At 29.0% G+C, this 13,660-nt stretch overlaps 1 protein-coding gene across 1 annotated transcript; it reads left to right on the top strand.

Moving 5' to 3' along the window:
- The first annotated feature begins 3,221 nt into the window (after positions 1-3,221).
- On the top strand, positions 3,222-13,620 carry OCT59_006585 (uncharacterized protein). The gene is made up of 33 exons (XM_066141350.1): positions 3,222-3,286; positions 3,494-4,195; positions 4,278-4,470; positions 4,544-4,717; positions 4,794-4,977; positions 5,061-5,133; positions 5,213-5,567; positions 5,630-5,688; positions 5,767-6,418; positions 6,498-6,529; positions 6,606-6,822; positions 6,891-7,113; positions 7,191-7,632; positions 7,720-8,741; positions 8,808-8,838; positions 8,902-8,976; positions 9,062-9,114; positions 9,195-9,287; positions 9,356-9,451; positions 9,527-9,718; positions 9,794-9,919; positions 9,986-10,887; positions 10,961-11,084; positions 11,161-11,295; positions 11,375-11,478; positions 11,559-11,607; positions 11,687-11,792; positions 11,862-11,939; positions 12,029-12,396; positions 12,463-12,567; positions 12,637-12,785; positions 12,859-12,948; positions 13,039-13,620. The coding sequence occupies exons 1-33, from the start codon at positions 3,256-3,258 to the stop codon at positions 13,262-13,264; spliced, it is 7,461 nt and encodes a 2,486-aa protein (XP_065998146.1). The 5' UTR covers positions 3,222-3,255; the 3' UTR covers positions 13,265-13,620.
- The last annotated feature ends 40 nt before the right edge of the window (positions 13,621-13,660 follow it).

Genomic DNA, 13,660 nt, shown 5'->3' with positions numbered 1-13,660 from the left:
ACCATTTTATTTAACATACGGAAGAAATGTACGGACAATAATGGATGAAAATATCAAAGAAATTAACCTAAGTGATAGAATAGTTGGATTATTAGAAGAACTACCAAAAATCTGACATGAAGCCAAAGAACAAATACTGAAATCTCAAACAAAACAAAAGAGAGTATCATGACAGAAAAATAATCAAAGAACACACCTTTGGAATTGGAGATAAAATACTACTCTATGATAAAGCCAAAGCACAACAACTATCGGGAAAATTAGAATCAAAATGGTTGGGACCATTTTACATTCATGAAATACTACCGAATGGAGCTTATAGAATTAAAAATATTAAAGGTGTCATCAAGAAGATACCTGTAAATGGAGAATTATTAAAGACTTACCATACACCGATGAGTAAATGATAACTATCATCAACGGACTTAGAAAAATAAAGATAATTTATAATCATGTGAAATAAAATCACATGACATAAAAATAATTTTCGAAAATAGGAAAAACTAATGAAAATTTCCTAAGAAAGACCGAAGTGAAATCCGGTACGGGGAGGAAAACCGTGAAACTTAACAAACACATGATAAACCGCAGATGTAGACGCAGCAAAAAGGAATATTTAAAACGCAACTGAGTCAAGTGACAATGCATGTTTGATTTAGTGGTATAATTCGCACCTACCACTTCGAGACACGAGTTCGATTCTTAGAATAAATTTAATGTGGGCATTAAATTTTTATGCGGGATAGTTGTAATGCCGTAGTATACCTAGTAAATTTATTAATTGTGGGGCGCAGTATTACATTTAGTCTTAGTGTATAAAATTTTAACTTATTTTTATTTTTATTTTAATTGGACCGAAAAGTCGTTAAACTATTAGTCATGAGAATCAAGGATAATTGGTCTGTGATGACCTTAAACTATTAGTCACGAGATTCAAGGATAAATGAAGATCCGAAAGATACTAAATTGGATGAAATCAAGTGATCTGAGGTGTCAAGTGATTAATTTGTTGATCACTACGTTAATATTATAAATCATAATTCAGGAGTTCATGATGATCAAATGGATACAAAATTAAGATAATGGAAATACTTTAAAACAATGGAAATACTTTAATAATTTAAATCCATGAATCGAAATTATGAATTTAGTTACACAAAAACAAACATAAAAGGGCGTGAAGATCACCTTTTGGAAAGGACAGAGAGAGAAATTGGACGAATTTTGTTATGAATTATTTATTTTATTATTTAATGTTATTAAACCAAGCATATTATTGTATTTATTTAAATTATTAATAAAGAGTCATTTTGTTAATACCTGAGGTGGCAAACATAATTCTCTATGGGCTCAGGTGTTACAACGCATATCATAAGTAAACGAAATTCTCTGTTTAATTGCCGATCCGCCTAAAATCGGCACTGCGTTACTAATAAAATTCGGGGTTAAATTTGCCGATTTTGTGCTAAGAACACAAACTTCAAAAAAGGATTTCTCATAGATGACATATTGACTATAAAAAAAAAATCATATGATATACTGAAAAAATATTTGAAAAAAACGAATTTGCAAAAAAAAGTTATACATTCGTATGCAAAATAATGAGTTTACTATGCGCGCGCGTCAGATTTACACCTTAAAATATACGAAATTTCAATATTTCATTTTACTATATTGCATTATTTACAATAAAAACCTATAATTTTTAGCTTCTAAAGTTGGTTTTAAAAGCTTTTTTAAAATATTTTTATTATTAAAAACAAGTGAAAGTTGAAGAAAACCAGTTACAGAAATATAATTATAAAATTTTTTGGCAAATATGACTTGTCATAAAATGAAAGAAAATATTGTTTTTATGATATTTCTGTTTGTAAAATGGGTGAAACTTATTTCGCGCGCGAGATGCAAAAAATGCTTTTTTTTTATTATCGCTATTATCCCCGAATTTTATTAGTAACGCAGTGCCGTTTTTAGGCGGATCGGCAATTAATATTCATCTGTATCTTGCTTCAAAAAAATCCAAAATTTACATTATAACTTGGCTTTAAAATGGACAAGAAGAACACATTATTGAAAGATATATTTCCATACCACCTCAAACATTATGGAACCTATTATTTTATATATTTATTATAATAATAAGCAAATCAATAGTCTAGAAAATTATTTGGTTAGTCAAAAATACACGTATTCCAAGGTTTTCTCAACGAAAAATTAAAAAATGAGAAATGATCGTCACTTGTGACATTTAGAATAATAAATATTAAGAATTTTTAAAAGTAGGATGTATTGCTTCCATAAATGCAAAAAATTTCCAGTTGAATTAAAAATTTCCTTCAAGAAAAAGTTAACAGATTTAATTGTTATGGGGCAATATTTGAAATTACTTTTTTTTATTGCTTTTTTAATGATCATTCCATTATTCAATTTGGTATAACAAATATTAATCTAATCGGGATAGTAATGAAGTTATGACCAAATTAAGAAGCGGCATTCTCGCTGCCATTATTTTCGCCAGGGACTGTAATATAAATGTTTAATTTGTTTTAGCATCCATCTAGAATACTTCAAAAAAAAACAAAAAATTTCTTCCTAAAATTTTTTTAATACCCGGCATAAAACGTGATGAATTGTTTATTAGTACACCACTAGAGCTCAATAATTTTAAACCATTATCAATTTCGAACGCTTATCAATATAGACTATAAACTTTATCTACAATTTATTATGCAAAAGATTATTATTTAAAAAACAAAGAACCAATAATTAGAAATAATTTTCATAAAATTGCCTTATCTGGAAACAATTACGGTACGACAATGATGGTAATACAATGACGATACTGATCTAAATTTATTTTGTCTTATAAAATCATGAATAGAAACTTTATTTTCATTGAGAAACTTGTCATCCATTTTAATTTATTAGAATGATTGATAAGAACCAAGATACCAACCGGTTTTAATAGCTAATTAGAACATTTTGGGTTATTTCGAACAATAGTAAAACTTTTAAATATAACAGTTATTCAGTTCCCCAAATGAAGCAATTCTACAGGTGCAACGATGCTAAATTTTCTTATTTTAAAACTAATTTTACTCCTTTTCAGATACCTTTTACGGAAATGATTTTAGTAATTATCAATTTAAGATTCCGGAGTTCGGAGATAAAAAAAAAATTCAATATAAATTTAGTCCCTTTAACAGAATTTTTTTTAACCGTCATTATTATAAGTCGGTTTAAAATTTTATCGCCATGCACATTCCTGGTCTTCCCGATAATTTTGGTAAGAGTTTAATAAAAATTTTCGACAAAAGTTTATACAGTATGAAAAATAAATCACGAATGTTATTAAAAATCAATCCGTAAATGGATGATTCAAAATTTTATTACCGTAACTGTGAATTTTAGAAATGAATCACGTGTACGCTATGCATGTTGTAACCGATAACGAATATTTGTGTCCTTCTTCATTCCTTCATTTCATTTTTAGTATATCAAGAGGTTATAGATGATTCTACCGTTCTTATAAATCCTACTCTGGCGCAACAACAAATAACCAACAACCCTTCGATTGTGGAAGATGGAAATGATTCAAATGAATCCGAACTTTCTTCGTCTCAATTTGTGAATAATAACGTCGTAAACCAACAACAACTTGATATTAACAGCTCTTCGAATGTGCAAGGTGGAAATCCATCTCAAAAATTAACAAATGATGATGCAAATCAACAATCACCAATTGAATCACCTCAGCATAATTTAAGTCAAATCATGAATACGAATCCTTTCGGTGATAATAACTCGCAAAGATCGGAAGGACAACAAACTTTCAGGCCTTCGGATCCAATCCAGGATTTAAGTCAAATTATGAATATGAATATTTTTTCAAGTGATAATTCACAAAATGACCAACAAGACTATCAAAATTCTTCCAAAGGCGTGCTTTCTGAAGAACAGTCGACTAGTTTCGCTTTTCCGAAAAGGTCAAATAGCAATAGTTCAATTATAGAAGAAAGTGGTGGAAACGATGCTAACAATGAACTTGATTTCAAGGAAAATATCCGTAGAGTTCTTAAAGCTCAAAAATCTGATTTGGAAACTCAAATTAAATACGGTAAAGACTTGGCCGAACATATTCCAGGGTTATATCGATTGTTAGACTTATGTAAAGACGATGGTTCTAATGGTCTTGGTAAGTTCCTTATATTTATTTGTGAATTTAAATTATAAAACGATTTCTATTAAATTTTCATTTATTTTATTACCACGTTTAGTGGACAAAATAATTATTTCTAAGGGTTCTTTAAAGATACTATGCAACGAAATGATCCCGTTAAGCTTCAAGTCTATTTCTGATATTAACTTTACGAAGTTGAATACGATTTCGCTTCGCCTTATTGGATGTTATGGAAATCATATTTTAATAGCAAAACTTTTATTAAGTAAAAAAATAATAAATAAAGAAATGTAAATATATATATATTTTTTTTCTTTAAAAAAAAATCATCAGTTGTAATTAATTATTAATTTTATTTTATAGATATGACTTGCTTGCTAATTCACAATCTTCCATGGATAAATCTTTCTTACGTCCTGGTTTATACTTGTTACTGGTTAACCCAGACCTGGGTTTAGTTGTTCATTGGCCTGAAATAGGATGTTACGAAGAAAATGCTTCTTCGCAACGTAAGAAGAATATGACCAACCTACATAGGTAATTATATCCGTTTCATCAAAGTCTCGTTACGATCTAATCGATATATATAATTGACGTTGTTCAAACACTATAGATATTTGACGAAGCTTACTGACCATCAACTTTGTCTCATGAGCGATAAAGACTTGGAAAGTTTTGAATGGAATAAGGACAATTCTGATGTTGATTCAGATGATGATGATGACACATGTTATGAGTTTGAAGTCAAAAAAAGTCAAGAGGAACAAGAAGACTTCAAAATCTACCCGGGCTTCGAGGTTTTGATTTAAACTAATTACGTTTAATAGTAGCAATAAATTTTTTCCTGTAAAATAACTAATTTATGAATCATCATATTAAGGTGAATTTATCTGATAAAATCAAAACCGAGATAAATAATAATATTCAAGATGATATACCTTTATATCCAATTGGTATTTAATTTTTTTAAAAAAAGTGGAGGTAGCTTCTTTGAGGTTTAAAAATTTTTTTAATTTGATCTATTATATTTAGTTGTGGAATCGGCCACAAACCAATCGTTTGTTACTCGACAATTGATAAAGACAGCTTCTCAATTACGCTCGGCTGCGCCAATCTTTACTGCGTTTGATTTTCAACGAGAACTACAAACAAGATTAAAAGGGCGGAATTTACATATTAATCGTGAAACAATGAACATGAAATCATTAGAGATTTTAATTAAACATGGATTAAAAATGGAAGATGAGCTTTTAGGTCCATTGCGTAATGCAATAGCTGCTGCGAAGATGAAATATGATAAAAAGAAGGACCAAGAAAAAGACGAAACAAGTAAAGATATTGAGATCATTTCAAATTTGGCATGGAAAAAATTACGCGATAGTTATAGGTATTTGTCGTTTTTACCATTTCTAATTTTATTTGAGTATTAATTCGTATTATTTTTTGTAGTCCTTTTGAAGATTTTATTGGTCAAGAATCTTCCGAACATGAGCATATAAGTGATGAAGGTAATATATTAAATATATTTAAAGTCTTCGATGTTATGCAACTATTTTATGTATTTTATTAATCAATTATGAATTTAGATTTAGAAAGAATTCGTAGAAAATATCCTGACATGGAAGCTCAAATTGATAAAAAAATTTTAATTAATTCCAAAGCTTGGGGTAAACTAAAGAAACGATATGCACTAACTTCGATAATTGTTGTTGATATATTTAAAATGACTAAAAATGCTGGGAAAAGCAATGAAGAAGCTACAATAGAGATTTTTTATAATATGTTCGTAGATGAAGAAACTGATACACATAAATTAGTAAAAAAACATACTGAGAAACCACAATCATCTGGAGTTTTTTCAGGGATCTCTAATTTGTTTACGGCTTTTTTGGATATTATAACTTTTTCTAGTTCAAGCATTAATCGTGCAGATGAGGAGTCGATTAAAATATCCAAAACCATGTCGGATAAAAAATTTGTACAAGATCTTGCCAATTCACCGTTTTTTGGAAAATTTAATGATATCAAACAAAAAATTCTGGGTATTTTCTTTGAAGAATACCAAAATTGGAGAAAGAATACTTTTCCTAGTAACATTAAGGAAATTTTGCCAAGAGTTTCTTTCAATAAACAATTATCAGAAAGATTAACCAAAGAATTTGAACAAGAGAAACAAGAAATTGAGGATTTCGAATTTGACAGAATTTGTAATGTCATAGAAGAAAAATATCAAGATGGGTAAATAAGTCCTAATTCATTAGTTGCTAAATTGTCATTACCTTTATATATTACTCATATAAAAAATTACGTAATATAGGTCTATGCGACTAAATATACGAAATATATCAGGTAATAATTTATCAACTTGAATATATATTAAGCACGTGTATTTATATTTTGTTTATTTTCATTTTACTATTATTAGTTTCTGAAAGTTTGTTTTCAAACGGATATCGCTTCTATCATGAAATTGAAACAACTCAACCAAATCAACTACAGATAACAATTTATGAAACATCGTTAGAACAGGCAGATATCCTTCAACTTCAAGAAGATGAATTACATGTTCCAAACCCAACTTTACCTTCTCATTATAGTCGTGGACAATCATTTCATCTTGATCCTCAAGTCTATGACTTTAGGTAAGAAGATTATTACCTTAATTTTAGTTTTAATATGAAAGGAAAATCTAATAATATATTGGTTATAGGAAAATATCACAATTTGATAATCATAAATTCCTTCTTGTTTTATGGAACAAAAGAGCATCAAAAACTGAAATATTCTTTGATACTGCTCAGAAACTAGCACAAAATTTCAAACAATCTTATTCAAATAGGCCATTTAAGACATTAAATATGGATGAAAATTATTTTATTGCAGTAAATGAATCCAAAGAGTTAATTGCTATATTTGATACAAGGAAAGTGGTGGTAAGTTTCGAAGTTTTACGGTTTTATAATTCTAAATCTCATGAAATTAATTTCTATTTATCATCTTTTTAAATTAGTTAAACGTTTTTTCTTTCAATGATGGTCAAGCAAATTTATACTCGCGAAATTCAAACATCCAGTTATTACAATGGTATAGTGGTGCGGTTCCGGATATTCAATATTTCTTGTTTATTCAGGACACCGAAGATCTGTGTTTCGTTGAAAAAGGTGGTCGTGCACGTATATTCAACCTTGTAAATCAGCAATTTCGGCCGGCAGTTTGTAACCTTCCACCAAATACAGCAAATGTTTTAAGTTCTCCAGATGGTTCTTGTATTGTAGCGTTTGTGAAAGAAAAAATAAAAGTCAAAAACTCTACTAATGACGAAAATGAAACCGATGAGGAAGACAATTTAACCGATGATGAACAGGATTCTACTAATAGAGGAAGCGATCTTAAGGAGATATGCCGTGCATATGTTTATTTTTGTACAAATTTTGGAAGTTCAGTTAGTAAAGGTTTGCGATTAAATTTTAATATTCACTTATACAATGCTTTGAAATTATTAGATTAATATTTAATTATTTCTATTCTTATGTTTATAGTTATCGATTTACCGCCAACTATTCAATCCTTAGAATACTTACAATTCACTTGTATAAATAAACTACAAACCCACTTGATGTCATTGGATTTGGAAAATGGATGTTTTAATTCGATAATAGTAAAAATTACTGTAGAGAGAACTCAATATCGTTTCCAAGAACGCGTACAAAAACAATCGCTTGGACTCGTTAAAGTCTCTCACAAAAACTTTAAGTATACTATTATTGAAGGAAAGAATACTCGCTTTGAGAAAATTGTTCAAAATGGAGAACATATTGTAATTTTGGGAGAAAAATATAGTGTTCTTGAAGTTCTTTCTGATACAGAGTTAAAAATTGATGGAAATTTTAAACAAAAAAATGGATTTGACAAATGGATGGAATTCCGTATTGAACCTAAGACAAAGCTTAATGGTCTTATCGATGCTTACGGATTAATGTTTGAGAGATATCCAGTGGAGAGTTGTATTGATCCCGAACAGAACCGTCCTCTTAGTTTAAAAATAGTACTAGATGTCGATAATGATATTGAAAAATATGGCGAGAAGTTTGAAGACTATATTATTGAAATGTTCAAGAATTTAAAGCGTTCTACAAAAAAACCAACATCAATATTAGAGGAATTTACTACATCCGTTATCACATTTCAAAAGCTTGATGTCGAAAATGCAAAATTTCAGAAGAAATTTTCAGCAAAATGTCAATTAGGAGAGTGGATCATTCAACTATGTTGTTTAATTCCTATCCAAATTGCTGTAGCAAGAAATAACTTGTTTCAGCCACTTAGAGATGGATTATCCTCGAATGATGATCATGTTGGACTTGACGATGATGGTGATGATGGTTATGGTCTCCATGTAGATGGTATAGCCAAGAATATTTCTTTTGGATGGTATGAAGGAATTTTCAAGCACTTTGGCGATAAAAAAGTTAAAGTTGTTTCTAGTATGGGTGAGCAATCATGCGGAAAATCGTTCATGCTAAATCATCTTGTCGGAACTACATTTGACGGTTCTGCAATGGTAAATTTTAATTATTATCAGATTAATGTTTCTCTTAAAAATTATTAAATTAAATTTAATTTTTAGCGTTGCACCGAAGGTGTATGGATGTCGTTAGGTAAATTTAAAAGTATTTATATATTTTAATTGAGAACATAAATTAAACTTTTTTATCTTTCAGTAAATACAAAGAAATATATTTATGTTGCACTCGACTTTGAGGGTTTAAAATCCCTCGAGAGAACTCCGCAAGAAGGTAATTATTTATACATATATGTTTTTTGAAGTGTTCATTATAATATTATAATAATAATAATTTCTTACATGTAAATACATATTAGATTTATTTTTAACACTCTTCAATACAGTTGTGTCAAATCTTATTCTTTTTAAGGTTAAATATAATTTTTTTATTATTATAATAATCATTAGTTCTTTATACATTTTGTTAACATAATTGAAAATTTAAAACAGAATCAATTTGCAGTAAATAGAGACATGTCGACAATGTTTCAAAGATTTCAAGATGGCGCGACGCTGTTTGAGTCAGATTCAAAAATATTTCAGGTACAATATTGTTTAGACTTGAACCGTAAAAAAAATTTAGTTTATTAATATTTTTATTGATTATTTAGGCAAAACTTTGTATCATTATAAAAGATGTTCCTAGTGCTGACAAAGAAGACATTGTTAGAGAATTCAGGTTAAAATTTAGTCAATTGGTTTCGGAGGTATATTTATTACTATAATATTGTTTTTTGGGGGGAAGGTCATTTCATTCATTTTATTTTATTATAATGTTTTAGGAGGGTGAAGACAACTTTATTTCAAGAATGTACAAAGGGGGACTAGACATTATTCCTTGGCCAATGTTTAATGATGCATCATGGTTTAAAACCTTATCAAAAGTTAATAAGAAGTTGGATAAGCAAGAAGCAAAATATGAAAATGCTAGGACTTTTTTGCAAAATACGAAAGTAATTATGGCTAAATTGAAGGTTTGTAGATTTTATATAACATCTAACGAAATAATAATGATATAAAAATTATTAATTTGTATATGTATACTTCAGATATGCGATTGGGGTTCATTGGACGAAAATCTTATACAGATTCGTGTTGCAACCCTAAAAAGATTACTTCCAACCGTTGTTGCTTATGGTTTGGAGCAGAAAGATTCTGTTAACGAACAACTTATGGTAACACGTTTTTGCTTGTATTGAAATATGTAAATTGAATTATTTATGTTATTCTTTTTTCAATAGGATCGCGATTCTGGAGAACCAATTGATGATCAAATTGTCATCCTATCTGATATTTTAAGTGACTACGAAGGATCTACTAAAATATTACCAGATTCTGATATCCAGTTATATGACGAACACGAGTCTTTCGAACGACTTTCTGAAGATTTAAGATGTTATTTTGAAGATTATGTGCAACCACGAAAAGAATCATCTAATGATAGAGAGTGGTTTGCTAATTTTGAAAAATTCTTTAGATATATTATTGAACGTCGCGTTTTGCGTGTTCAAAATTGGTATGTGAAAAATACTGCTAAATTTCCACAAGATAATAATGATGTTGTTAATGGAAAGTATGCAATGGAGCAAGAATTAAGCAAGCTCACACTCCTATGGACTTTGTGTGGATTAACATGCCATCAATGTGGTTTGAAATGTGTCAAAAATCGGGATCACAAAGAAAATCATGACTGTTTAACCGATCATAAGTGTCATTTTTTTTGTCACTTTACTGAAGCCCATAACGACAATTTAATCCCGAAATGCAGTCACAAAGCTGGACATGAAGGAAAACATGCTTGTGACAAAATAAGCCATTTATGTGGTAAACCATGTAGTCTTGATGACAAGCGCAATTGTCAGAAAGTTTGTTCAAAGGAAATCGGACATGATGACAGTGAACATTTATGTCAATCAACAATTCATTATTGTGGAAAAGATTGTTCGTTATCAACACATACACAAGATGAAGATTACCAATGTCCGAATAAATGTATTAAACCATACGAAGAAGAGCATGATTCGCATCGTTGTGAAAACCCAATTTGTCCAATTCAATGTCCAATTCCAAATTGCAAGGAAAGGTGTCAAAGTGATGATCATTTTCATGCCTTTTCCGACTTACAGGTTAATCATTTTTGTGGGTATGTATTATTGTAATCTTTTCTTTTTTCTTTAAAATGTTATTAATTAAAGAAAATCTTTTGATTATTAAAGTAATGAGCATCAATGTCGTGAAGATTGTCAAGATGATGGTATATGTCAAGTAGTGACTGAACCTAAAAAGCAGGAAGAAACTTATAAGGGTTTAGTCAAGGAAACTTCTATTACATTTACAAAGGTATAATTTAGAGCGTATAAAGTTATTAATGTATAATATAAAAATGTATTAATTCTTGTATATTCTATTGTAATAGTATATTCAATTAAGTGAAAGATTAAAATGTAATAAAAAGATTCCTCCTAATGAATTTACACATACTGGAACACATACGCATAAGGAAAATGGATTTCATTATTGTAATGCACAGTGTAAATTCTGTGAATATTATGTGTGTATTACGCAATTTTATATTTATTTCATATTTTTTTTTCTTTTTTTTAATCATAATTAACAATTTCTAACATTAGTGTACATTACCATATGGCCACGCACAACAAACTCATGAAACGAGACATGGAAATATGACTCAAACTGAATTCACAGGAGAAGATAGTGAATTTGAATATGCAGGGTATGAAATATCAAACATTAAAAGAAAATCTATCAGACATGATGTCTTGTTTTTTTTATTAAATATTATTCAATTATTAGCCATAAATTGAGAGTTGGTGATCAAGGAACATTTGTTCTCTGCAATTTGGCAAGTATTATATAAATTTCTAAATTATTTATATTACAATTATTTTCCTTTAAAATAATTTGTCTTTTCTCTATATTAGCATTGTAAAGATTTAGGTAGACATCGTCATATTGATTACTGCAAAAACGAGGAAAATTGCAAATCAGGAAACCAAGGGCAAGGGCAAGATATACAACATATTAATGGTAATTATAACACTTTTTTAGGTTACTGTCTAATTATCTGTTATTTATTAACGATCTAATGAATTTTAGAAAAAGTACAACCTAATCCCGAGAAACCGAAAGATTTTATATCTCACAAACTTTTCTGGGAGCGAACAGGTTTCAAAGGTGCATATTAAAAAATATTTTTAGTATCTATTAATTATTTTAATACGTGTATTTATAATTTATTAATTAATATATTTACTTGATATTAGATCCTTATACTGTTCAAGAACAACAAGAATTTACAAAATGTGATCATGAATGCCCCGATGAAAAGCATCATAAATCTCAAGGATCAAGTGCTCCTCCTCCAACTAAATCATTTTGCGAATTACAACTTTTTCATGCTCCGCTCAGTCCAAGTTCAAATCCTCCAAACGGTTATGGGTATATATCTTTAGATGGACATCATTTTAATTGTGAAAATCCAAGTACACGTGAAGCCGCTTTTCATATTATTTTTGCATTGGATCGTTCGGGGTCTATGAGTTACAATGACAAGAGGCCAATTCCAAACTTTCCAATTTACAACAATTTAATACGAAATCATAATAATAGGACTGGTGCAGTTTATCAAGCGGTAATATTAAGTATATGATTTTGCAAGACCTTTCTTAATTTTAAACAAGTAAATTTTTTAATATAGGTATATCAATTTATGGAAGCACGTATAAATTCTGCAAGGGCAAATCAAAATCAATTGTCATCAGCTATGCGTGATAGTGTTTCGTTAATCTTATTTGACCATGAGGTTTCTAATTTTATATTTGAATTTAATTCATATTTGTTTTTATTACTAAAGTAAATCAATAAATGGCAGGTTACTGTTCCATTTGAAAATCGAGATTTAACAGATCCAAAAGATTTGTTAAATTCAATGCTCCAACACCAAGCTCGCGGCGGAACAAGTTTTGATCTTGCGATTCAGAAAGCTGGATTTTTGATTACAAAATATTTTGATAATTCAAAGTAATAGTTTGAAATTTTGTAGGTTAAAAATATAGGTACTCATTACTCATTCAATATAATGATTTTTTTTTAGAGCAAATATCGTTATCTTCTTATCCGATGGACTATGCGGTGTTCCAGCAAATCAACTTCATACTATTTGTAATCAAAATAAAACGAGGGGGTAATTTATTATTTTATTTATTTTGTTTTTTTCTAAAATAAAGAAAATTTATTTTTTTTAATTAAACCGAGTTATCTTTGAAAATTTCAGATCTCCGTTATATCTTTATACGGTACTATTTAGCAGTGAATCACAAAGTAATTCTTTAGAAGAAATGGCGAAGATTGCACAATCTTATCATCCTGCAAATACTTCATCTGGAGCTCTACGATGTCAGTTTACTCGTACTGTTAATGAAGTTAATTTAGTTAATCATTTCACTGGGGTGGCAGAAAGTTTAAGAAAACATAAACCGGCTTTGTTAAAGAAGAGTTAGAGAAGAATCTTATTTCTTAAACATATTCAAGCAAATTTTTCTAGAATTATTCAGATATTTTCTTGATAGAATACATATTTCATGTTTTTGTATCCCTTTAATCCTTTTAAAGAATAATGTTATAATACTCACTGTTAGAACGTAGAATATTTTTCGATGACATTTTTTCTTTGAAATTTTTCGTACGAAATTACGTGCTCACGAATTATTATTATTTTTGAAGAAATTGAAAATGAGATAGTTTAGTTTAAAATTATAATATTCAAGGAATTTTCAGTAATTTTTTTTTAAGCCCGTCGATCTTTATTGAAACATATTGAATAAAAAAGAATATGGCCTAGCAAATTTGTTTCATGAAGAATCACAGTACCAAACTCCACAATTATATAATTTTCG

This window comes from Rhizophagus irregularis, chromosome 14 (assembly GCF_026210795.1).
Source record: "Rhizophagus irregularis chromosome 14, complete sequence".
Taxonomy (NCBI): Eukaryota; Fungi; Glomeromycota; class Glomeromycetes; order Glomerales; family Glomeraceae; genus Rhizophagus; species Rhizophagus irregularis.
The sequence above is the reverse complement of the archived record's forward strand: the minus strand, read 5'-3'. Positions and strand labels throughout refer to the sequence as shown.

Bases quoted from the DNA above. Each gene is read 5' to 3' on its own strand.
- OCT59_006585 (XM_066141350.1), top strand. From the start codon at position 3,256: ATGCACATTCCTGGTCTTCCCGATAATTTTG. The intron at 6,823-6,890 runs GTAAGAAGATTA...TATTGGTTATAG, and splicing joins CCTCAAGTCTATGACTTTAG to GAAAATATCACAATTTGATA. The intron at 12,397-12,462 runs GTAATATTAAGT...TTTTTAATATAG, and splicing joins CTGGTGCAGTTTATCAAGCG to GTATATCAATTTATGGAAGC.